A 26,104-nucleotide genomic window follows, 5' to 3' on the forward strand; every position below is an offset into this window, starting at 1 on the left:
AAACTATTACATTGTAGGTCCCTCTAAAATTAGAACATCACTGAATCTGAGTTTATTAAAAAGTTTCCAGACTTTGTAATTGCTTCCTTAAATTGGAGGTGCTAATAGCATTTCAATGGGAACAAGAAGCTGATGATAGGAGGATCTAGGACAGTGTTTCTTTCTTGCTTTTTTTTTTTTCCAAATTTTTATTAAATATTTTTATGCAGTTTTAAGATCACAGTTAAAGTACTTTAGCATGTTATAGCTTTACAGAGGTATAATTGAAGTATAATAAACTAAACATATTTAAACATACAATTTGATAATATTGAAACCATCACCACAATAAAGATAATGAATACATTCATCATCCTCTAAACTTCCTTGTGTCCCTATTTCATTTCTCCTTCGGGCTCTTCCCTGCCCACTCCTTGCACCTCACTAGCAATCTCTGATTTGTTTTATGTCATGATAGTTTACATTTTCTATAGATTTATAAAAATGGGATCATACTGGGTATACTCATTTTGTCTGGTTTCTTTCACTTAGCATAATTATTCTGAGATTCATCCATATGGTTGCAGGTATCAATAGTTGATTGCTTTTCATTGTTGAGTGGCATTTCATTGTATGGATATGCCACAATTTGTTTATCCATTTACCTATTGATGAATATTCGAATTGTTTCAGTTTTTGGCTATACAAAAAAAGCTGCATGAATACTCATGTTAAGTTGCTGTGTGGACATATCTCCTCGGTAAATTCATAAAAGTGGAATGGCTGGGTCACATGGTAGGTGTATGCTTCAATTTTTAAGAAACTGTTCTACTTTTCCAAAGTGGTTGTGTCATTTTACTCTCCTACCAGCAGTGTATGAGAGTTCCAGTTGCTCCATATTCTCGCCAACACTTGATGTGGTGAGTCTTTTTAATTTTAGCCATTCTAAAATTGCAATGAGATGTAGGTATCTCATTGTAATTTTAATTTGCATTTCCCCAATGACTAATGATGTTGAGCATCTTCTCATGTGCTTATTTGCCACCTGTATACCTTCTTTGGTAAAGTGTAGGTTGAAATTATTTGCACACTTTTAAAATTGTTTATTATTATTAAGTTTTGAGAGTTCTTTATAAACTCTCCACAAGCCCTTTATTAGATATATGATTTGCACATATGTCTCCCAGTTTTGGGCTTTTATTTTCATTCTCTTAAAAGCATGTTTTGAAGAGCAGAAATTATTAATTTTTATAAAATCCAATTTATCCATTTTTCCTTTTATATATTGTGCTTTATTTCTAAGTATTTTATATTTTATACTATTGTAATTAGTATTATTTAAAAAAAATAATTCCTTATTTTTTTGTTGCTAGTATGTGATACAATTAATTTGTAAACATTTAACTTGTATCCTGCCAACTTGATAATTCACTTATTAACATGAATAGCTTTTTTTGTAGATTCTATTGGATTTTCTATGTAGGAGATCATGTCATTTGTTTATAAAGGTAGTTCTATTCTTCTTTTCCAATATGGATGTTTTTTATTTATATTTCTTGACTTATTGCACCCACTAGAATCTCTAGCAGAATGTTGAATAGAAATGGTGAAAGTGGATATCCTTGTCTCCTTCTTGATATTTGGGAAAGAGCATTCTGTCTTCCACTTTAAGCATTATGTTAGCTGTAGAGTTCTTTTGTAGATTCTATTTATCAATTGAGGATATTACCTTTTATTTCTAGTTTGCCAAGAGTTTTCAGGAATAGATGTTGGACTTGGTCAAATACTTTTTCTGTGTCTTTTGAAATGGTGATATAATTTTAGCTTTTTAGTCTGCAAATATGGTAAATTTCATTGATTGATTTTTAAATATTAAACTAAAATTCATTTGCTTGATCATGATGTTTTTGAATGTATGGTGTTTTGCTGGATTCAATTTGATGAAATTTTGTTTAGAATTTTAGCAGTTATATTCATGAGGGATATTGCTTTGTTGTTTTCTTTTCCTGTAATGTCTTTGTCTGATTTTGGTATCAAGGCAATTCTGGGCTCACGGAATGAGTTGGAAAGTGTTCCTTCCTCTTCATTTTCCTGATATATTTTGGTACTATTCATTTTCTGGTCTTATTTTTCCTTAATTATTTTGTGGAATTCACCAGTGAAGCCATCTGGGCCTGGAGTTTTCTTATACGAAGATTTTAAATTATAAATTTAACTTCTGAAATAGATACAGGACTATTCAGGTAACCTATTGCTTCTATAGTGAGCTTTGTTAGCTTTTATCTCTCATTTCATTTAAATTGCCAGCTTTATCTGCATAGCGTTGTTCACAATATTTTCTTATTATTCCTTTAATATCCATAGACTCTCCAGTGTTGTCATTTCTTTCATTCCTGTTATGGATAATTTGTGTCTTCTCTCTTTCATTTCTGGTCAGTCTGGCTAGAGGTTTATCAATTTTACTCATCTTCTCAAAGAATCAGCTTTTGGTTTCATAGATTTTCTCTCTTGTTTTTCTGTTTTTTGTTTTATTGCATTGTTTTCCATTCCTCTCTCCTGTTTACTTTGTGTTTAATTTGTTCTCCTTTTTCTGGTTTCTTAAGGTGGAAATTGAGGTCATTTGTTAGAAACCTTTCTTCTTTTCGGGTATTTAGTGCTATAGAATTCCTCCTAAATACCTGAAGATGCTTTAGTGGCATCCCACAAATTCTTTTTCTAAAAATTTGTTTAACTTCTGCCTTTTTTTCCAGCTTTATTGAGCACAAATTCTGATATGTGGTATTTTCAGTTTCCCTTCTGAATGTTTCTTTGACCCTGTTCCCTTTTATCTTTTCTTCCCCTGCCCTCAGGTAGTTTCATTACCTGCATGTGCTAATCAGTACTTTGCTGAATATTTAAGAGGGACCCTCTGCAGACCTCTGGGGTGCTCTCTCACTACATCACTCTCTTCCATGCTACTCTGTCCTTGTGAACTCTGCCCTCCTTGATTTCCCTGGACTCTCAGCTATATCTCGTTAACTCAGGGAGTTGGACTCTGCCTGGGTTCCCTCACCCTGAGCCACAGCCTTCATTGTCTTGTGTCCACTGTCCTGAAAATTGTTGTTTCAGGTGTTTTGTTCAGTGTGTTGTTGGTTTGACTGGGAGGTTAAATGTTCCCTATTACTCCATCTTAGTCAGAAGCAGAAACTGGCAGTATTTCTGTTTCTGTTTTAATAACCCAGTATTGAATGTTAAAATCAATTTATTGTGTTATTACAAGCATTAGAAAATGAAATCGTATAAAATAGAAAACAAAATATCATTGTATTCTATGCATTAAGAGAAAATAAGTTTTGTTTAGTGCATATGTGTATGTGTGCCTTGGATTGTGATATAAAAGGCATTTCTTTCTGTAGGCCATGGTGAAAATAGTTTGAGAAACATTGTTCTAGGTACATCATGGTCCAGTACAGGCAAGAGCCTGCAATACTTAGTCTCCATCTCTGCCTTGAAGAGTTCATATGATCTAGGGAAAATTATCTCTGTTTTATTTTGTCCACCTGAAAAATGTTCACTATCACCTACAAAGCCATGGTCTGAGAATCCGTGATATCTCTGTGAAATACCTTGTAGGTCTTAAACTGAGATAGATTCATAATTCTATGGGTTGAGAAACAGTTACTGATTGCCCAGTGTGTTTCAGGCACTGTGCATGAAAATGTTGAGGTACCAGCCTTAACCAGAGGGAAGCCTTCCCTGACCTAGTGCTAGAACATACCTGGCCACTAGAGAAGGCAGAAAGTCAGGCTTCAAGAAATGCTGTGAGTTTTCACAGCACAGGGAAGATTGTGGAGACAGGAAGGAAGGTGTCCAGGGATAATCATTCAGGTAGACTTGCAAGGTTAGAGGTTAAGAAAGTGAGAATGTGGGGACTTCCCTAGTGGTCCAGGGGTTAAGAATCTGCCTTCTTAGTTCCCCGACGTGGGCTCCATCCCTGGTCAGGGAACTAAGATCCCACATGTCCTGGGGCAACTAAGCCCACGTGCCACAACCAGAGAGCAGCCCAGCGAGCTGCAAGGAAGAGCTTGCTTCATTGCATGCAGCAATGAAGATCTGGCAGGTGCCAACTAAGACCCGACGCAGACAAATAAACAAATAAATATTTTTTAAAAAAGAAAAGAAAAGAAAAAGAAAGTGAGAATGTGGATGGCCTATTTGGGGAATCTCAACTTCAGTTTATTTCATTAAACACACACATATATTTTAATACCCACTACATCCTTGAGATGTGTTAATGAAAAAATAAAGATCCTTGCTTTCATGCAGTTTACATTCTACTGGGAGAGATACAATAACTAGTAAATATAATAAGTAAATGATCTGTTAAAAGATGGTAAGTACTATAGAAGAAACAGGGCAGGAAGGGAAGGGTGATTAGAAGTGAGGCCGCCAGTTTTAATTTTAAGTGAGAGAAATTCAGTGGGGGCATATTTAGAATCTAAATATAATAGTATTATATATCTATTATAATACAAATTCTAAAGATATCCCAACATAATTAGAATCTTCTGGTCTGCACACCACTCTAAAACTGTCCTTTGGATGTTGCACTGACAGTTTGCAGCCACTAGGGTGCAAATGGGCCATTTCTGGGAAAAATGGGATGAGAGTGGAGGTGTGAGAGAGATGTGGATATTTCTGTATACACTCTTCCCCCAGGTGTTCCGCAGGGGCAGCTCCATTAAGGACATCGGCAAGGCAGGAGGAGGAGTGTTATTGTATGACCTGGACCAAGACATTTTTGCCCTTGGCTTCCCTACTTTGGCACATCCTCACCCAGCAGGGGCCGAGCTAGAAATGAACTTCAGTCTGGCCATTCAGCATCCAATGCGTGTCACAGCCGAGTGATGATGGAGAGAGGAAGGCCTACTGGCCTTGTCCTCCCGCCCTGCAACGAGATTTTTGGATGCTGCGCAAGGATTCCCGCTTACACTCAGCGCCCAGGGTCTGTACGAAAAGCCCCACTAAATGCTCTCAGTTCCCTTGTAATATTTAAGGCGTTGCCGAGATCTGAGTATTCACTTTGACGTTCGGGGTTCTCGATCCTTCCCACCCCAAGCATCTTCGGACAGATTGGTGACCGTTCTTATCTTTTGGATGAGATCCCATCCCGTCGCCCTTTTTCGCGCGGAGGGCAGCCCGCCTTTTCCCGGGGCGGAAGCTAGGCGAGGACTGGATAGCCGAGCTCGAGTCGGGCAGGGGCGCGCACGCGTCGGGCGCCGCCGGTTGCGCATCTGGAGCCAGAGCGCGCCCCCCGCGCAGTGCCCGGCGCGGCCGCGGCAGTGGGTTGGTGCTCCCAAGCGTGCCGGGAGCTCTCTTCCCGCGCGGGGGCACTAGAGCCCTCGGAAGTGTGAGGCACTGCGGTGCATTTTCCCAGTTCCCTTTTAAATGACTGCGGAAAAACAGACTCTCCGAGCCGCAAATGGGAAGACGGATTCTCAGACAAGGCTTGCGAATGCCCCGCAGCCATCATTTAACTGCACCCGCAGAGCAGTTACGGTTTGTCACCCGACCCTCCCGGATCGCCTCATTTGTCCCTAGTGAGATCCCGAGGCTCTGCCCGCGCCGGGCTTCTCAGTAGCTGGATGTATGACGTGCTCCGGGCAGCGCGGGCGCAGGGCACGCGTTCGCGCACACCCGAGCACACACGAAAAGGCGCAAGGTACGGCAGGGGAGCAAGGGCTCTGGGTGCCCCGCGTGGGGGTGGGCATCGCGGGGAATGAAGCTAAGATCTGGGAATGGCTTCATCCTGACAGGTTGAAGGATGAGAAAAAATGACGCGGCGCCACACATCGGACAGGCCAGGGTTGCTGCCGCGCATTTAGGGAACCCAATACGCGTCAGGCGCGCTCCCTTTCCCTCACATGTCTGTTTCCCGGGCGTGTTATGCCAGAAAACAGCAGGAAAAAGACCCACTTAGAGAGCTAGAGTTGCGTTTGGAGACTCCCCTTCCTCTGCCAAAGCACAAACAGGAAGACCCTCCAAAAACACCGATCCCCAAATAGATGGCCCGGAATGGGGGCGGTTATCCTTGGTTACCAATGCTGGACACGTTTTGGTGTTTACAATATTTATTTATTTTTAGGATAGCTCGTCCTCCCTTTTAGGCAGGATGGGAAAGGAGAATGCAGCCTGGAGGGAGAAGGGAGGGAGGATTCCTATAATAAGAATCAGCGCATTTTTCAGAGCTGAACCGAGACCGGTTTCCATTTCAAAAAAGGAGACGGCCTCTTCTGCGTTATTAGAAGAGACCGTGGTGTGTAGGGACTGGGAGGCGTCAGAGCGGAGCAACGGTTCATCTCAGAGGTACCTGGATCTAAATGCACGCACACACAAGCACACACAGGCGCGCGCGTCTATACGGCCGGGCTGTGTGCGGGTGTGCGCGTGTGTGAACTCCCACATGCTGCTGCTGTCTGCTTCTGGCCAGTGGCACCGATGCTTCCCTCCTCTCTGCTCGCCCCCAGATTCCCCTCCTCTCCCTGTTGCTTTTGTCTGGAGGGTGTTATGGGTTTGTGTGTGTATGAGCGTGTGTGTTTTTGGATTTCAGACTAATTTTCTGGAGTTTCTGCCCCTGCTCTGCGTCAGCCCTCACGTCACTTCACCAGCAGTAGCAGAGGCGGCGGCGGCGGCGGCGGCGGCGGCGGCGGCGGTTCCCGGAATTGGGTTGGAGCAGGAGCCTCGCTCGCTCCTTCGCTCGCGCTCTCCGAGCTCCGTGCCCAGCGGCAGGAGGAGCCTGGACCCAGGCGCCGCCGGCGGGCGGTAGGTGCCAGAGCCCGGGTGAGCAGCGCGGACAGTGCCCTCCGTCGTCTCGGCCCTCACTGTCCCCCGCTGGGGCGGCCGCGGCGGCTCCCCAGGTGGGACGCGCCGCGCCACCTGCCCGCGCCCCCTGCGCCCAGGGGCCGTGGCGGATTCTGCAGCATCATTCGGGAGCCCCGTCGCGGAACCATCGTCCCTGGCAGTCTCCGCGTCTCCCTTTAAAGGGTCCTCCCCCTGGTCCGTGTCATGGAATCCTGTCGCGGGGACCCTTGCCCTATTTCCCCTCCCTCAACCTCAGGCTCAGGGAAAGAGTGAGCACACCGGAGGCCCCGCGGCGTCAGCGCCATCGAGGAGCTAGTTTATTCCTGGGGCCGGAGCTGGGCACTCATGCATCCACAGTCCCCGGCGGGGCTCGGGGTGGGGGTGACGCGAGCGCGGAGGGAGAGTACCCCAATTCGTGGTGTATGGGGTCTTCAGCTCAGTCTTACGCGTGTCTGTTTGTCCTCAGCCCCGAGGTGCGTCCCGGATCTCAGCGCGAGTCTAGCCAGGAGCCTGCGCCCCAGAGCGTCCCGGGAGCGCCGCGGGCCGGTGCTCGGCTCGCTGGGCCATGCAGCGGCGGCCGCGGCGGAGCCCCGAGCGGCGGTAGCGCCCCCTGTGAGGAGGCCCGGGATGCCCCTGCCACTGTGAACGGTGCCGTCCGCCAGGACACGCTCAGCCCCGGACACGCTCGGCTGTGCACCCCTGAGACGAGCACCAAGAGGAGACAGCGGCGAGCGGGGCAAAGGCCACCCAGCACCGGCAGGGGAGACCGACCGGTGCCGCGCAGGGACACGTACTCAGTCTGACTCGGGCTGGCACTGGTGGCTAGGAATGTCGTCCTGGACGAGGTGGCATGGGCCCGCCATGGCGCAGCTCTGGGGCTTCTGCTGGCTGATCGTGGGCTTCTGGAGGGCCGCTCTTGCCTGTCCCACATCCTGCAAATGCAGCACCTCTCGGATCTGGTGCAGCGACCCTTTTCCTGGCATCGTGGCATTTCCGAGGCTGGAGTCTACCAGTGCAGACCCCGAGAACATCACCGAAATGTGAGTTGCTGGTGCTTTCCCTCCTTCCTCCTCTCCTGGCCTCTAGGGCCGGGGCTGGCCAGGCGGGTCCGTCCTGGGCATGAGTGTTGTTTCAAGTCTGGGGAGAAGTCAGAGGTGAGAGGTGCAGGGCTGGACCATCTGTCAGTTACCTGTTTCACTGCCTTGGGGCTGCTGACACGAGAAGTGTGACAATTTAAAATGTTCCAAATGTCTACTATATTATATTCCTATGCACTTTATATTTCAAAGCCCTGCTGGGTGTACTTTAGGCTTTCCATATGCAATAACTTAGTTTTGGATATTTTTGTTTCATAAGGTGCTCTGTGTATATTGTGTTAGGAGAAGTTCCAGTCATATTTATGAGAAAGGAGGTTAAAATAATTAACTTTAGAAAAATCTGTTGAAGGAAGTTAGAGTCCCCCCACTTAGCTTCGTTCTTTGAGGTTTGGAGTTCACCAATTTCCCTTTTCATTTTATATATCAGATTTTGCTTAGGAGATTGCATCCAGAGATGGCCTTGAAAATGATCTGTAAGAGGAGAAGTTCTGAGAGTTGAAATGCACTGGCTCAAAAGAGAAAATGTGATCGTTGGAAGCCTAAAAGCCTGGTCTGATTTAATTTGGACTTGACTTCCCAGAGATATAATTTTGAGACCATTTGGATTATAAATCTTAATCGCCCATTGAATAGTTCCCCAGGACGAAGTTGGATGATAAAGCAGTGTGTAATAATCTGATGAATGCTACCTTTAGCCTGGGACCCCTAGGTCCCTGGAAATGCTTGAGCTTGTCCTGGTCGAATGGAGAAGCAGAATTATGTATTTCTGTCCTCCTATTCTGATGCCTTGTGACAAATCCATTACCAAGTAGGAATTCACCAGTCCTTTCTCCAGCATGCCCCTGTCCCCTCTATTAGAGATTCCCTGCCCCCCCCCACCTCCCAGGGACTTTGCCATTTTATGTGTTTCATTGACATGAGATTTTATTCATCCATATAGAGGCTTATAAGGCCAAGTTTCTCCTGGTTTTCTTGAGGCTGTTTGACACCACGATAGGCAGCCCTGAAAGTAGGGCTTGGGCTGTGGCCTTCCGGTTGGCGAGTGCGCATGCATTTCCTCCCCCCCACGGATAACGCCCACCCTGGTTGTGCCACCGTAGTTGACCGAGACAACCTGTTTTTTAATGTAAGTAAGAGACCTTCCCAGTCTCTGTTGTTTGTTCTGCTGGTGATGCTCCTGTTAGAAGGCTCAGGCAGAAGGCAATGACAACAGAACAGAGCAGAAACGTGCCGGCGCAGCAGTGCTGAGATATGCCGGGAGCAGCCAACTGTCAGGCTGGCTCTGGGATGCTCGGATGGCAATCGTTTTGGCAAGGAGGGCAGAGGCAGGGCTGGAGAGGAAGGGTGGGTAGGGCCCCGACTGCGCTGGCCCTGGCTTGGGCTGGTGGAAGCGTGCCAGGCTGGTCAAAGTGTCCGTGGCCCTCTGTCAGGATCTGTGTCTTTTTCATGAGATGGGGTGTCAGTAGTCAGATGGAGGAAGCCATATGGAATTCAGAGCTCTTTAGACTATTCTGAGGCCATGGGGAGTGTCTGTATACAGTTCGATGTTGTTTTCTTTTGTGATTGTTTATAAATTCTGTATTAGGTGATAGATACGTAATGAAGGAGGAAAACTAGGGCTTATTTTTTTTCATTTTAGTACTTTTTAAGGCCATAATTGGAGGAAAAATAAAACTCTCTTTAAATTTCAAAAATATTACTTTACGACGCCTTAGTGGTCTTAGCTGCCTGATATATATGAAATTAACAGACTTGAGTAGAGCTTTCATGTATTAGTTCTCACAATTGTTGTTGCTTTTTTATCTGATGGCAGGTTCCTATTTTCAGGCTTAATTTTTTTTTTTTTTACATTTACCAAAGCATTTGTCACAGTTATTCATTTAATAATGGCTAATCATAACTCCTAATTTCTACTCATTTTCTTCTTTTGATTTGAAAATCCACTGAGACTGATAGAACGGAGAGGTGTGTAGGCTAAGTGTTCATGATGGAGAATTAGGTTAGAAACATGAGTCAGGCTGATAGGGGTGAACTCTGAGAAAAAGTACTTTTGTCTGCTCATCCCCTCAGCTTTATTTGAGCCTGGGCAGTTTGTGTCCCAGTGTCTTTGTCTGTAGAATGTATTGAAATCTTTGTTTGGAAAGCACTTTGTATAATTATTTTGAATTTTGCTGCTTTGATATCAAAGTGACATCAGTGGTAGGGCTTGTTTCACTCTCATCCTTATATGACACCATCTGTGCTGTCTTTCTTACATATTAATATTTGCTTAAACAGCTTTTAAATTCTCGGCCAGTGGATACCAGCTGCAGTTGAAACCAAATTACACTTTTTTTTTAACTTTGTTATTAGACCCAATGGTATTCCTAAAATAACCTGTTTTAAAGTTCTAGTTTAATGGAGTTTAGCTGAAATTATATGTTTCTATCTTTTAAAAATAGGACCAATGTAACTAAATAAACCATGATTCGAACTTGCTGAAACAACAGTTTACCCTATCATTTAAAAATAGTAAATCTTTTGATATCTATATCTTGGGGGGAAAGCACAACCATTGTGCCTTTTAAGGTGCAGAGAGAGCCCCTGGTAGAACATTTTACAAATATATGTATAGACTAATTAAGGGAGAGGATTTTATTTTTTGATTCTGTATGCATATTTTAAGCCACATTGACATTTCGTTTTCAGTCACTGTTTGAACCTATTTTATTAAAAATCTCCCCTTCACAGTATCTGTCTCATACTCTTTACCCACTAACGTGACCCCTGTCTAGATCTACTTCTGTCTATAGATACACATCACAGCTGCCTAACATCACACTGCCAGTATGTGCCAGCTTGTTATTTGGAGATGGTTACACCAAAACAGTGCTAAGTTAAATTTACGAACAATACTATTGTCACATATAAATGGGATTCAAGAGTAAAGTCTGTGGTTGGAGTTATGTAACCAGACCTTTAAGTCTCAGAATGTGGCAAAATGCTTTGCAAAGGACAAGTTCTGTCTCACCTAGTGGTAAAAGGTATGGTTGAAATATAAAATAGGTCATGGATTTGTAAAAATTGTGGTCAGAAACACATGACATAAAGTCTGCCGTATCAGAAGTGTTAAGTATATTCACATGGTTGTGAAAGGGCATTTTTATATTGCCCATATTTTATGAAGACCAGCACTGACCTTTTATTTCTAATTTTCCTTGGTGACATTTGCTGATTTTGGATTAATATTTGGAGACCAGTCTAATATTTTTCCTCTTAGGACAACATAAATAGAATTTGTAGCTTCTGCTGCCAGAGCCTCTGTATGCAATTTATTGTTGGCTTGGTTAAGCAGCTGTAATGTTATGTCATTAACCCATTGATTTTGGCTCTCTCACCTTAGTAAGCTTTTCCATGGCAATTAATTGTACTAAAAAAAATTCTGGATCCATTATAAGGATTCAGTGGAAGGCATCGGATTTTATTACTCTGATATTACTTCTCAGCTCCTCCATTGGGGCTTCTAGAACCTTGAATTGTGCTTTACATGCATTTAAGAACCACAGACTAAGTTTTGAGTGTGGTTGCATAAGCCACACTGGACTTATTAATAAATAAGGTGGTCTTATTTACATCATTCATTATTCAATACAACTTGCAAGCTGGAGTTGAAAGCATGTTGTCTTCCTGGTGAAGGTATTTACAGAATTCAGCTCAGCACAACCATTTGAAATCTTCTTAGTTTCATATCTTCTATCTCTACATCGAGGAGGTTTTTATTACATTGGGTAAAACAACTGAGAGATCCCCTGACCTTCTGACCCTACTTTCTTCCACCTCCCGCTTTCCATCACCTCTCATTGACTATAAAGGAAAATGTGTTTGATTTTTTTTTCTTCTCCGAAAAGTGATATTTCCTTATGGGAATTCGGAGCACTAGAGTTAAGAGAAGAGCCTGGGTTATATGCTATTAGAAGCAAGTAATGGGAAGTTGAGATGATGTGGTCATAGCTCTCCAGCACTGTGTTTAGTTCTGTTTAAGATCTTTCAGTGTTTCTATCCCATAAACCTCTGTTTGTGTTTTTTCAATATTCCCTTGTAAAGACATTTTCTAAGCCGAAAAGTTGGCTGAGCAGCTGAGAGTTGAGGTCTCTTTCTCCTCAGGAACATTCTGTATGATTTCTTTGACTATCTCTAGGTCATAGGGCTATAAAACCTAGAGTTTTTATTTAGCTGGGGAAAGGGAATTGAATTTCTTTTCTTTTTCTGTTTTAGGTTTCTTTTTCTTCTTTTCTTTCTTTCCCTTTCTTTCTTTCTTTCTTTCTCTCTCTCTCTCTCTCTTTCTTTCTTTTTTCTCCCTTGCTTCCTTCTTTCCTTTCCTTTTTTTTTTTTTTTTTTTTTTTTTTAACCTTTGGTACCAAGCAAGTGCCTCCTGTTTTAACTCATTGCTCATCTTGCCTGTTAGGAAGAGAAACATTATCAAGCCATTACTGAATATCATACCCTGACATTATACCTCCAACTAACTTTACCACTTTTCTAGAGACCTTCTTATAGGTTCAAAAGCTGTGGGGTAGAATGTGGCATTGAACCTGCTGCTCCTTAGAGCAATACCAAGTTTTGGTTCTTCTTAGTGTTTACAAATCAATTGGGTGATTTGGGGGAGTGGTTATTTAGACAGGGCGATGTTTTTCTTGTTTGATGTGTGTGAGAGAAAGAAAGGGATAGAAAAAACCTGAGCCTTGCGTTATTAATAGTTGATTGATCATTGTCATAATCTATTTGGTCTAAGTCTTTAAAACACAAATCTCACTACCCAGGTGGCAGAGAACTGAGCTCTGCAGTGGCCTGATAATTTTAGCTCCATATTTGATTTCTTTATTTTTATTTTTTAACATCTTTATTGGAGTATAATTGCTTTACAACAGTGTGTTAGTTTCTGCTGTATAACAAAGTGAATCAGCTATACATATACGTATATCCCCATATCTCCTCCCTCTTGCATCCCCCTCCCACCCTCCCTATCCCACCCCTCTAGGTGGTCACAAAGCACCGAGCTGACCTCCCTGTGCTATGTGGCTGCTTCCCACTAGCGACCTATTTTACATTTGGTAGTGTATATATGTCCATGCCACTCTCTCACTTCATCCCAGCTTACCCTTCCCCCTCCCCGTGTCCAGATCCCACATAATCAGGATGCCTTCTCACCACTCACTTTGCTCTCTGGGCTGTCCAAAGGACTGGGAAGTCATAAATATTCATCTCAGAGATGAAGGAGTGAATGAATGCATGTGTTTGTTCTAAAACTGGGAAGAAAAATAATGCATAGGTACTAAGCTTACATATTTCCAAAGAACCCCGTATGTTACAGAAAGCTGGAGTCAGGAGTTACCTGATCTTGAAACAGCTCCTTAATGTCTCTGGGCCTGAGCTTGTCAGATGTAAACCTAGGGCTTTGGATTCCATGCTCTGATTCTGAAGCTCCGCAAAGCTTTCGTTCAGGAGAAAGTGCAGTTTATACATCAGCTATCAAGTAATAGTGGTGCTGTGTGCTCAGAGCCCAGCAGTGAGAGAATCTGAGGACTTCTAGTGTCATCATGTCCTATGTGCATGTTTTCAGTGTCTGCTCTGAATTCTCCAAGCCATCCATGTCTTTTTAAAAATTTTTATTTTTAAAGACGCAGACGTAAAGAATGGACTTGAGGACACGGGGAGGGGGAAGTTGTAAGCTGGGGTGAAGTGAGAGAGTAGCATGGACATATATATACTACCAAATGTAAAATAGATAGCTAGTGGGAAGCAGCCACATAGCACAGGGAGATCAGCTCGGTGCTTTGAGACCACCTAGAGGGGTGGTATAGGGAGGGTGGGAGGGAGACGCAAGAGGGAGGGGATATGGGCGTATATGTATACATATAGCTGATTCAGTTTGTTATAAAGCAGAAACTGACACAACATGATAAAGCAATTATACTCCAATAAATATGTTAAAAATTTTATTTTTGATTATTTTTATTAGAATATAGTTGATTTACAATGTTGTGTTAGTTTCAGGTGTACAGAAAAGTGAATCTGTTATACATATACATATATCTACTTTTTTTTTAAGATTCTTTTCCCATATAGGTTATTTCAGAGTACATCCATGTCTTTTTAAATGTGAGCTGCTCAGAAGACTCGTGGCATGTTAGTGCTGGGCTGATGAGACCAAGGCCACAGGGTCACTTAAAATCAGGATCACGGGAAAAAAGGGGCTTTAGAAATGCTTTGCTCCAACCTCCTCTGCATGAACAAGGGGCAGTGAAGAGAGTCGCTTTTAAGGACACGGTGCATTAAAGACATCGTGGGGCCTAGAAGCTTCCTCCTGGCATCCCGAAGTGCCAAGGTCCTCACTTTAGGATGCCTCCCCTCTGTTCTGTGTCCTTGGACTGGTCCTGACTACAGCTCACCATCTGAGAAGCATCAGAGATGTGCAGACAAGCTTGGTCTGGCTAAGTCCACGTGAACCCGTCTCCACTGGAGACAAAGCAGTTAAAAAGTTCATGAGCTCCTGACCCCAAAGCAATAACTTGATCTTTACATGGGAAGAAATACAGTTTTTTTGTTTACTTTACTGTGAGTGTGTTTGTTTGTTTTAATTTTAAGTCTTCCTCTTCTGTAAGTAATGCATACACAAAAGTCAGACTACAGAGAAAAGCCTTCATGAGTTGGCTGCAGTGAGGGACGCTGACCTTGCACCTGCTGGACCATCTTGGTAGGTTGGGATAGGAGGGAGGGCAGAGCAGACAGAGCAGAATGGAGGCTGCTGCCCTGGAGTCCTTGCCACAGTCAGGGGTGGTTATGTACGTGGAGGAACCCACAGCCCTGTGTACAAAGTCTGTCTTAGCTCCCATGAAAGCCCTGTGGCCAGAGAGTACTATTCTTTCCAGCCTTCTCTTTTCCCCTGACTTCTCACTGCCCCAAGATTGATGGCTGAGCCAGTGAACAAGCTTAAGGGGTATGGACTCACGTTCAGAATTCATTCTGCTACCATTTTGTATGCTGTACGCAGCCTGCACTAAGGCTTTTCCAGTTATGAGCACACTTCTGAGACATACACAATACCTCTGGTTTCACGCAGGGCTTCTCCCCAAGGGGCCTGGAAAGCACTTTACAGACATCTGCTTATTTAGTTCTGAAGTAGGTGGGAAGGTCCTGACAGCCTCGGAGGGACTGTCAGGTTGATTGGCTTGCCCAGGGCTCTCTGGTCAAGCAGAGAATAATTCAGGAGAGAATTTTGTCCAGCGTCTGGCTTAGGGCTTTGTCTGCTCAGCCCCACCTGCCCAGATTTCGCCTTGAGAGTACAAGCAATTTTAGGAGGAGTAGATATTCAAATGTTCACAAGTTAAACAGCATGGCAGCGGGAAGGAGGTGGACTGAGGCTTCATCCATGTCTTTTCCCTTCTACCATCATCTCCTCCTTTGTAACCTGTTATACTATTAAAAGATAAATGATTTGTATGTCCTTGGGAATATGGCATCTTCTAGTATAGGGTAAAAATTTTAATAATCACACATCATTTACAGTTCCCTTTTTTACTGCAGAGAATGACCTATTGCTATCTAGTACCCCACCCTTTCCTGTAATCTTCATATCCCAATAATTTCTTGGGCAGACAGACACCCCCCCCCACCAGAATTCTATTTATGTGTGTACCATGTGTCTATGAATATATACATATACGTATAAAACTCTACTAGATGTGGTCCTTTCAGGCTTAATTATCTTGAATTGTACAATTTTTCTAACAATTTAGGATTTACTTCCTTAAACCATCCAGACTTTTAAAAAAATTGAGATATAATAGACTTACAACACTACATTAGTTTCAGGCATGCAACATAATGATTCAATATTTGCATATTTTGCAAAATGGTCACCACAGTAAATCTAGTTAACATCCATCAGCACACGTAGTTATTAGCACATTGTTTTCGTGTGATGAGAATTTTGAAGATCTACTCGCTTAGCAAGTTTCAAATATATAATACGGTCTTGTTGATTATAGTCACCATGCTGTACATTACATCCCCACCCAGACTTTTAAAAAATTTGTTTTAATCATTCTGCATTTCTCTCGATGAGGACCTGACAGGAGGTCTTCTCTGGGTGAAATATGTGAGCTTTATACCAGCGAGTCCGTTAGCCGACCTGGCTACTCAGAAACCCATGTGTCTGTGCTCTTTGATCAGTCCTCCACAGAAACAAAAATTTTATTTCAGTGAAGTATTTTTGAACAGTTCTACAATAGCATCGTTTAAACCAAAAGACATTAAAATTTTGGTTTTTGACCTCTGAAATATGGTGCACTTTAAAAGGTGGGTTCTTCTAAACTCTAATCTTTGTCATAAGAGTTGTTTCTGCTTCATGTGCCCTGGAGTTCCCTGCTGGGAGGTGGTAGAGGGGTCTGGGCCCAAATTCTCTGACTGTGGCGCACAGTGGGGGCAGCTCGCTTCCCTTCTTGAGCCTGGGCTTACTTACCATTCACTCCCGGGGCCGGGGAGTGGTGGGCCAGAGAGCTTGACACGGTGGCCGCTAAGTTCTCTGGCAAGGCATGGTAGGAAAACAAGCACCTCTCTCCAAACAGCCCAACCAACCAACCAACCACGTACCCTTTTTGGTCTGCTTTCAGCTTTACTTCACAGCCCCTCTGCTGTCACCCTGAACTCAGAGTGTCACGGGGGATTTTGCTTCTGGCGTGTTGTCCTTGCACTCTAGGTTTGGCCTTCTCCCTCTGTGACCCTTCAGTCTCCTTCCTCTGTTTCTGGTGATGTTTCTTATCCCCCTCCCCGCTGCCCCCAACGCGCACACACAGACACAGACACACACACACACACACACACGCGCGCTCAGGCAGGTGCTTGGCTGCAAAGCCCCTTTCGTGGATTGTGAAGAAATCTTGGGTTACAGGACCTGTGGGTCATCACCATGGTTCCACCTGAACCTGGCCTGCTAAGGTTAATGTAGTCAGAGAGGCAGCAGCCTAAAGGAACCTGGTGTAACTGAAGGGGACCTGGATGGGGAGATGGGAGTGGGGGTTCATATCCACACTCTCACAGCATCAGAACCTGGGATCCTGGGTGAGCCGTTTAATCTCACCAGCCAGTCCCCCAATCCTGAAACAGAAGGTTGGGATTCAGATGGACTCTAATTTCTGAAAGGTTCTGTGGTTCTGAATCAGTCAGCCATGGGCACCAGTGTTTCCTTTTCTGTCCTGGAATTCGCCCTTGCCTCCTCCCCTGGGCCAGCCCAGAGCTTGCTCTAGTCCTCCTGGTGGCTTAAACAACAGAGTCCTCTCAGTGAGTTTCTCTAAGTCCACCTCTGTAGCTCAGGTCAGATGGCTTTGCAGGTTACCTGCTCCCTGCCAACCTGGGTGGCAGTGCTCCTAAGGTTTCCCACTCATTGAAACAAACATGTTTTGGATAGTTTTCTTAACGTCTACTCTCTACCTGCACTTTTAGGTAATTGCATCAGCTAATCCATATGTTCACATGTGATCGGAACACCCGCCACTCTGGTGTGTCCTGACCTTTTCAGCCCACTCTTGGTGCACTCCTGTGGGTGGTGCTCCGGAGGGATCTCTTACTGGCTTGCCCCTTTGCCAGTCTCCATCTTCTATGACCCCCAAAGCAGGAATGTGCACTGAAATCAAATCTCATCTTCCCGCCCCCATCAACCTTCTGGCTGGAATATGTTTCCCGATTGTCATTTGGGCTGCCTGCCATCTAATTCAAACTTCATGCAAACATTAGTTCAGTTCAACTAGTGTTTATTGAGGACATTAGTGATGCTACAGACAAATAAAGTACTTTACGGAAGCAAGAAGCCCCTGAGTAGTTTATATCTAGTGGGAGAGACAGATCTAATTTTAATATAATGTGATAAGGACAGTCAGTGCACATGAGGCTAAAACCCACATTTATATGGTGATTGTTTCAGCTTCAGCCAGACGTGGGGCCCATCACAAAGGGTGCTCCCTTTCAAATGTGCATACATTACACTGTTAATAGTGGGAGCCGTAGACATGTAGACTGGATGTGAGCAATCCCCATTTCTACTTCCTATGATGGCAGTAACCCAGCTGAGTTTGGTTATTTTTTCTCTGTCAATATTTGTGATGTTCTTGTGGCCTCATCCACTTATATTCCATTTGAACAAACTGCCTGTATCTGAAACGAACCTTTTTCTTCCAGTAGACGGGAAGGGCTGGAACGCCTTTGGCTGAAACTAATCACTCCGCCTCTATTACAGATCCCATCCCCTTAGACTTTTCACCGTTGATGACTATCCTTCTCTCATCTGTATTTTCAGTCTCTTTCTCTTGTCAACATCAGAATTTAAGCAGGACCAGGTCCCTTCCGTCTTAGAAAAGTTTTCCTTTAGCTCTGTCCCCTCTCCTTCCATTTCCCTTTAGTCTCGGCCCTTTCCTCTCTCCCTTCCAATCCCGATCTTAGAAGACTGGGCTGTATTCGTTGTGTCTGTTTCCTCCCCTCCCAAACCAGTCTCAGCCCACTGCTTCATCAAACTTGCTCTGCCTTCCCCAAAGACCTTCACAGGACTAAATCCAAGGCGTATTTCTTTGTCCTTCTCTTATTTGCTTCTTAGCAGAACTTGGCCTCATTTCTCACTCTCCCTGAAGCATCCTTTTTCTTTGGCCTTGGTGTCAATGAACTTTCCTTGTTTTCTTCCTATCCCTCTGGCTAGGGAGAGTCTTCTTACTTAAGGGCTTCCTTTTCCCTGCTTCTCTCCTAAAAGTTGATGCCTCTTTGGCTTCGTTCCTAGGGCTGCTTCTTTTCCTGGGATATGTCATCCTCACCTATGACTTCTGTTGCCTTCTGCATGCTGTTTATGTCCTAATAATCGTCCCCATCAACTATCAGGGATGACCTTTGGGTCGTCTGCCTACTGAACATCGCTCCTGGATATGTCATAGTGCATCACGCTCGACATTTCCAAATTAAATCATCATGGTCACCCCAAACCATCTCCAGTGTTCCCTATGTTAATGGATGGCGCCACTGCCCACTTGGTCAAAAGGTTTTGCACGTCCAGAACCTTGGCTTCTTCCTCTCTTTAACCCCTGTATTCACTCAATTATCAAGTCTTGCCAATTCACTTCTCTAAATATTTCTTAAATTTGTCCAATTCTTTTTATCTCTACTACCCGCATTCATTCTCTCGTTTATTCTTCCTTCCAACAGATATTAACGCATCTGCTCTGTGTCATGCTAAGTACTTGGGATCTGGTCGAAAGAAAGACTGACCTGGTTTCTTCTCCTTACCAAGCTTGCAGTCTGGGAGGGGAAATGAACATCAAACAAGTACTTACATAACCAAAAAGTTAATTCATTCCACCGTCATTTTTGCCTACAATGCTGCAACGGCTTCCTACATGGCATCCTGGTCTCCAGTCTTGCCCCCTCTCTACCCATATACCACACTGCGCTAGAGTGTTCTTTCCAAAATGCTATCTTATGTCACTGCTTCTAATTGCCCCATGGCTCCCCATGTCTCTTAAAATAAAGTCCAAAGGTATTTTTTTTTCAGGTTAAAACAAAACCAAATCAAACCAGATTGTCAGTATATCGCTATATAGCAAAGCATGTAACTATCACATAGACCCGAATAAACAGATCAACGTAACAGTTGCTTTCTACACTAGCAGATCTATAATGGAGAACAAATTATAACTGGAAGCTTGCTTGGTGATCTTGGAATTAGAGCAAGGGCACTTAATTCTGCATTTAAAATGTTAAATGGCATTAAGCTAAGCTTGCCTGAGGCATCTATCTCCATAACGGGAGAGCCTTCACAAAAGGGAATGCAGAACTTGAAGTACTTTGGCCCAGACCTGTGTCCCCTGGATCGACACTCCTTTCTCTCTCCTTCATTCACTGCCAGGCACCAATTCTGATTGACACATTCTTTCTTTAGAAAGGTTAGTGCCTTTAGCCAAGACTTCCTCAAGCCTGGGAGCCTTTCTGAGTCTTTAAAGTGATTTTGCACATTTTTTCTTTGAAATGCATTAACTTTATTGTATGGAATTTTATTAGTAATTAGTTTTTTTTTAAAAAGTAATATTTGAATGTGATAAGACATATGATCAGTATAAAGAAGTGTATCATGAGAAGTTAGTCTCCAACCTACTAATCCCTCAGCCTCTCTCTCCAGTAGAAACTTTGATTTTAGTTTGTGTGTCTGCTTCTAGAAATAGTCTACTCATAACATGAGTATGTGTGTGTGTATATATATATATATATATATATATATATATACAATTTTTATGCAAATGAGGGGCATGCTATAGTGTTCTACATCTTGGTGTTTTTTTTACTTAACAGCATATCTTAAAAATGTTTCTGTATCCGCATATGTACTCAAACCTTTTTTTTTTTCACAGCCACACATTACCCATTGAATGAATAGTTTTTATTTAACTCACCTCCAGTTGAACAACCTTGTGCTCAAGTTCTTGCACACGTGCATGATTTTCCTAGAATTTGAATTGCAGGGACATTTGCAAGACATTTGTGATTTGATAGATATTGCCAAGTTGTCTGGCAAAAAGATCACACCATTTTATTCTCCCACGCAAACTGGAAGCACCTCTTTTTCTACAGCCAAGCCAATACTGTTTGTCATCAAACCTCTTGACCTTTGTCAATCATATTCTTGGGAAATAGCATCTCTTCATTGTTTTATTTCACAGTTCTGTAATTATGATCTAGGTTAAAAATCTTTTTATATACATGTAAGCCATTTGTATTTCTTTTCCTGTGAACTATGTATCCCTTAACCATTTTCTTTTTTTTTTTTTTTTGGCGTTACGCGGGCCCCTCACTGCTGTGGCCCCTCCCGTTGCGGAGCACAGCCTCCAGACACACAGGCTTAGCGGCCATGGCTCATGGGCCCAGCCGCCGCGCGGCATGTGGGATCTTCCCGGACCGGGGCACGAACCCGTGTCCCCTGCATCGGCAGGCGGACTCTCAACCACTGCGCCACCAGGGAAGCCCCCATTTTCTTTTTCTATTGATTTGGTGACCTTTTCAAAAAATGGATTCCTAAAATCTGTTTAACAATAAGAAAAATTTATGCTTTGTCTAATGTTTTGCTTGTCTTCTGATGTTGATTATAGTTCTTTTTTTGGTAACGCAAAATTAAATGTTTTTGTAGTAAAATTTATTATTTCCTTATGGCTTCTGTATTGTAAATGTAGCTAAAAAGAGTCTTCCCTTCTATAAGAGATTAAAATAAGTCTCCTATATTTTCTTCTGTTACCTTTACTATTTCATGCTTCTGTATTTAAAGCTTTGCTCTATCTGGAGTTTTAAAATATAAGAAGTGAAGTAGCAAAAAAAATTGTTTTATATTTTTTCAAGAGCTAATCAGCCCATCAGGTCTCTTGACACCATTGATTATATAATTCGAACTTTCCCTCACTAATTTAAAATAACAATTTGATTAAGTATGAAGATCATCTTTGTATTTTGGCCTATTTTGACATCTGTCCTCTTCTGTTAAACAGTTTGTCTGTTTACATGCTAGCACTAAACTTTTTATCTCCTAAAGTTTCGTATACATATATATAAATTTTTCTACCTGAAGTATTAGTCTTACTCATCAATTACCTTCAGAATTTTCAAGAGTATTCTTGCATGATAATTTTTTCCATATGAATTTTAGGAACTGCTTGCCTAGCTCCCCCCGCATGATATTGATGTTCTAAATTAGGGTAACATTATATTTATATATTAAAAACTCACAATTTCTTAACAAGTCTTAAAAGCCTTGCATCCTCAAATTCAAACCCATTTCTCTAGCCTCATTTTTTGCCTCTCCCTTTCTTTAATACGATGATGCAGCCTCCTTGAGCTTTAAATTCCCCTATGGAGCTCTAGTCTCCCAGGCTTCACACTGGCTGTTCTCTCTGCCAGGAACACCATTTTCATGGCTTCTGCCTCCGGCTAACTTCCTCTGCCTCTCCACCTCTGGGCTATGTGTCTCTTCTGTGTGTTCTTATAGCCCCCTACCCAGTGTTTCCCAATCCCACCATAGGTCACCTAGTATTGTAAATGTGCACCTGAGTACCTGTCTCTACACCCCCTTAGAATATAAACTGCATGAATTTAGGCAGGAACCATGCGGATCTTGTTTATTGCTGTTCCCCAGCACAATGTTCTAGATCTCCATGTTATACACAGACTCAAGGATATATGCATATGTATTCCCCTCCCCTACAAATCTATCATTTAGAATTCCAAATTAGAGTATTTATAGGTTGTTCTTTGGGCTGTCAAAGTGTAAATTTCTAGACATGACTTTTATAAAGTCATCAGGTTAAGATGTTTGTTTACATAAATAACCTTTATGGAATTAAGTAGCGCTATGTTGGTTCATGCACAATAAGAAATCAATTCATCGTAGGACAGTATAGCTGGAAAGGAAGAAAGGCAAAGCTTTGATGAGGCAGGCTGATTGTGTATCCAACAGGAAGGAGAGACAGGGAAGAGATGGAGGGTGAATGTAAGCAGACGAAGAGAGATGCAGAACAGGCCAGCTCAAAAACAAGGAAATCCAGGGAAGAAGAATCATTCCAGGAACATCCGATCTCCAACAAACAAATGGGTCTAATGGGGAAGATTTGTGCCTTTTCTGTTGTGTAATAGCTAATAATGCATATCCCAGTGGATCAATTCCAGTTTTCCCTGTGACTGCATTTATGGTGCTTCACTTAAAAAGCGATTCTGGAGGGAGGAGATATGGGCATATATGTTTATGTATAGCTGATTCATTTTGTTATACAGCAGAAACTAACACATCATTGTAAAGCAATAATACTCCGATAAAGATGTTAAAAAAATTAAAAAATAAAGTGCAGGCGAGCAGGACAGGGTAAAAAAAAAAAGCAATTCTGGTGTGAGATTCCAGATGTGATTTATCCTTCTTGTAGTATGGATGGTAGAGGCTGTTCATTTTTCTTAAAGAACTGCAGACATCAGGAGTATAAACAGTGTGTCAAGTCCAATTTAATGAAGCATCTGATGCATATACTGTTGCACCTTTACAATCAAGCTGCGTTGGACTGATCCTATAAGGTTTCATGGGACTTCCTTTATATTTATAATAATTGACATTATCAGGCGTCTTAGAAATTTCAATAGGTGTTTGCGAAACTGATCATTAAACAACTGATAGACATACGAGATTGGAAGGCTTTTAAAAATAGAGTGGGGAAGTATATAGGTGAACAGATTGTGTTGAATAATCCAAAAAGATAATTTTTCTTTGAGATAAATAACATCTGTTTATTTATGTTTACACAATGCAGTATGTTCATAATATGCATACAAATGAAAATAGTTTAGACTCCATGTGTATTTTGAAATTTAAACTTAAAAAGGAACGGGTATTATGGAACCAGTATATAATGTTTAATTCTTATGAGAAAAGTCTTATTTTTGGTTGAGTTGTTGGCTCTCATGGTAAGCCTAGGTGGCCCTCTGGGGTTTAACTTCTTTGCCATCTCATTTATTTTTTCAGGGAATTGCTCTCTCACCAAAATAAAAAAGTGTTTTCTGGAGCTTAATTGCCTGGAGGCTTGAAGGCACTACTGAGCCTTTTATTTACCCCAGCCTACCCTAGAGTCCACTCTGTCATGACTCTCCTTTCATTGTAGTTTATATCTATACATGTACAGTTCAGAGTGCCATAGACATTCCCTTGACGAAGTCATCTTTTCCCTCAGATAGCTGAAATGGAGGACAGGAATTGACTGTTTATACATGCATGGATTGATTGCTTGATTGATCTATTCATCTAGTCAATTAGTTAACCAACAAATATACTGTGAATATGTCCTCCACCAGGTGGTTTTCTGGGTCCTGGGTAATAAGACTTAGGCCAGCTTCTCTCATCTATATGGTCTGTTGTAGGGTCTCCAGTCAGATCATTGTCCTACACATTTGAACTCCATCAACAGCCCTACAGACAGCAGCCTTGGACCCCCCGACCCCAAACACACCCACACATACACACACACACACACACACACACACACACACACACACCACACACACATGCAAAGTTGTGCCTAGGAGCATGTATATCTATAACAGGAGGACATACCCACAGAAAAGGCCTGTGTGGGCCCTGGGAATGGGCTTAGGGTCTTTGGGTAGGAAATTCTGAGATCCTACTAGGTCAAGAAGGGAAGGAGTGATTTCCAGGTGGGGGCATCCCATTGCCTCATGTGGAGGAACTTGGCTGGAGGAATACCAGAGTGAGGGCCTCTGACATGCCTGGGTCCATTGTCCAGAGTTAAGGGCACCAGGGACAAGGCTGTCTGGGCCTCTGCCTTGTGGATCTGACCTCTGCATCATGGTGGTTTTGAGCCATGATGATGCTCTGGAATAGAGGAAGTGCAGGGCTTCTGCATAGGAGCATGCAGGGGGGTGGCCAGGCTCCCCAGACTGCTCCTCCCATTGCAGCACCCTCACCTTCTTCAGGGGAATTCCCAGGCATGGGGGTCCATGTTTCCAAGAACAGCTGTGCAGGATTCCTTCCCTGTCTTGTGTTACAGCGAGCTTTGTGATACCACAGACACAGACCAGCAAAGCATAGATCCGTCCCCAGAAGTTAATGGGGCTTGTTAAACATCAGTAGCTACCTGCTTCTACCTTTCTCTCTTCCCTGTACAGATTCTATCATTGACCCTGAAAGCTCTAGATCTGAATGTACTATTTTAAGAATTATTCAGCTCATTATGGCTGAATAATTTTTTTACTGGCACCCTAGGAGGATCCTAGGATTGTGGAAACTGTGCCTAAAAAGTTCCTTTTCTCATTATATACTTTTATCCAAATTGAAAAATCACTGAATATGTCCATTGCCATGCATAGGTGGATCAACAAATTAAGTTTTCATTTTCTTTGGGAGTTCGTGTCTGGGAATCACACAGGTTATGAGGCTGGGTGGCTTGGAGGTTTAAGAGCCCTACTCTGAAGCTGGTCTGCCCCTGCTACTTTGGACTAGTTTATAAAGCCCTCCGTGTCTCCATCTGTAAAAGTGGACAGTAATAGAACCTTTCTCATGGGGTTTCTGTGAGGTTAAAATGAGCCGATGCATGTAAAATAATTGTACCAGTGCATAACGCATAGTTAGAGTTCGACTGTTCATTTTTATTTTTATTGTCTGGTTATCCTCAACTATGTTTTGAAGGAGAGTAGACTCTGTAGGTCTTGGGGAGGACAGAAAAGCAAAAGAATCTGTCTTGAGTGTGGCACTGGACAGGCGCTGGGGTTAAAGAGGATAGATGTAAGAGGGTGTTGGTTCTCCTTAGGTGCCTTTTCCCTGGTTTGCATGTTACTTTCATCTTGGCATGCTCAGCTGATTGGAATATTGACCGGAGCAGTGATGGGTCAGATTTAGCCACGGGGACTCAGGTCATGATCTTTGTTCTGCAACTGTTTTCTTCAACAGTCCTGGTCCATTTCATTTATTAGGTTGTTTACAACAGCTCCCCTGCACTCTGGAGGTTATCAATTTGTATTCCGTTTTCTCTTTTCATCGTCTTTCTCTCTTTTTAATTGCAAGGCCTTTACAAAATATATATCTTCCTTTTTTCTTTGTCTTAAAACTCTGGTAAAATGTACATAACAGAATTTACCATCTTAACCATTAAAAATGTACAGTTTGTGTCATTAAGTACGTTCACATTATTGTGCAACCAGCACAGCTATCCAAATAATCCACAACTCTTTTCATCTGCAAAACTGAAACTCTGTACCCATTAAATGACAATTCCCCACTCCCCTCCCCCTAGCTGCTAGCAACCACCATTCTACTTTCCATCTCCATGAATTTGACTCCTCTAGGTACCTCCAAGATATATGTCTTTTCTAGCAACGATATATCCCTTGAATTAAAAGTTTTTATAAGAGATTTGTTTAGGACTTTTTGATGCACTCACACTTCCTTTCTGTAAAATAGCTTCCCTTTATTGTGGCCTTACATGACCACTTATGACTGGGATCCCTTTCCACCAATATCTTTGTAGTTTAACTCCAAAGAAAATAATCTCTAACCTTCTATAAAAGCGACTAAAGGTTAACACGTGAAGGGAAACCAGTGAAGATGAACTTGGAATTGTTCCTCACATGCTATCACTCTC

At 42.7% G+C, this 26,104-nt stretch overlaps 1 protein-coding gene across 5 annotated transcripts in view; it reads left to right on the plus strand.

Moving 5' to 3' along the window:
• Positions 1 to 7,482: 7,482 nt before the first annotated feature.
• NTRK2 (neurotrophic receptor tyrosine kinase 2) overlaps positions 7,483 to 26,104 on the plus strand; it is a 376,063-nt gene continuing 357,441 nt past the window's right edge. For all 5 annotated transcript variants that reach the window (XM_060155345.1, XM_060155346.1, XM_060155347.1 and 2 more), the window contains exon 1: positions 7,483 to 7,859. In XM_060155345.1, coding sequence (XP_060011328.1) covers positions 7,648 to 7,859 — 212 coding nt within the window. In that variant the 5' untranslated portion in view covers positions 7,483 to 7,647. The remainder of the gene's footprint in view (positions 7,860 to 26,104) is intronic.

This window comes from Lagenorhynchus albirostris, chromosome 7 (genome assembly GCF_949774975.1).
Source record: "Lagenorhynchus albirostris chromosome 7, mLagAlb1.1, whole genome shotgun sequence".
In the NCBI taxonomy this organism is placed as follows: Eukaryota; Metazoa; Chordata; class Mammalia; order Artiodactyla; family Delphinidae; genus Lagenorhynchus; species Lagenorhynchus albirostris.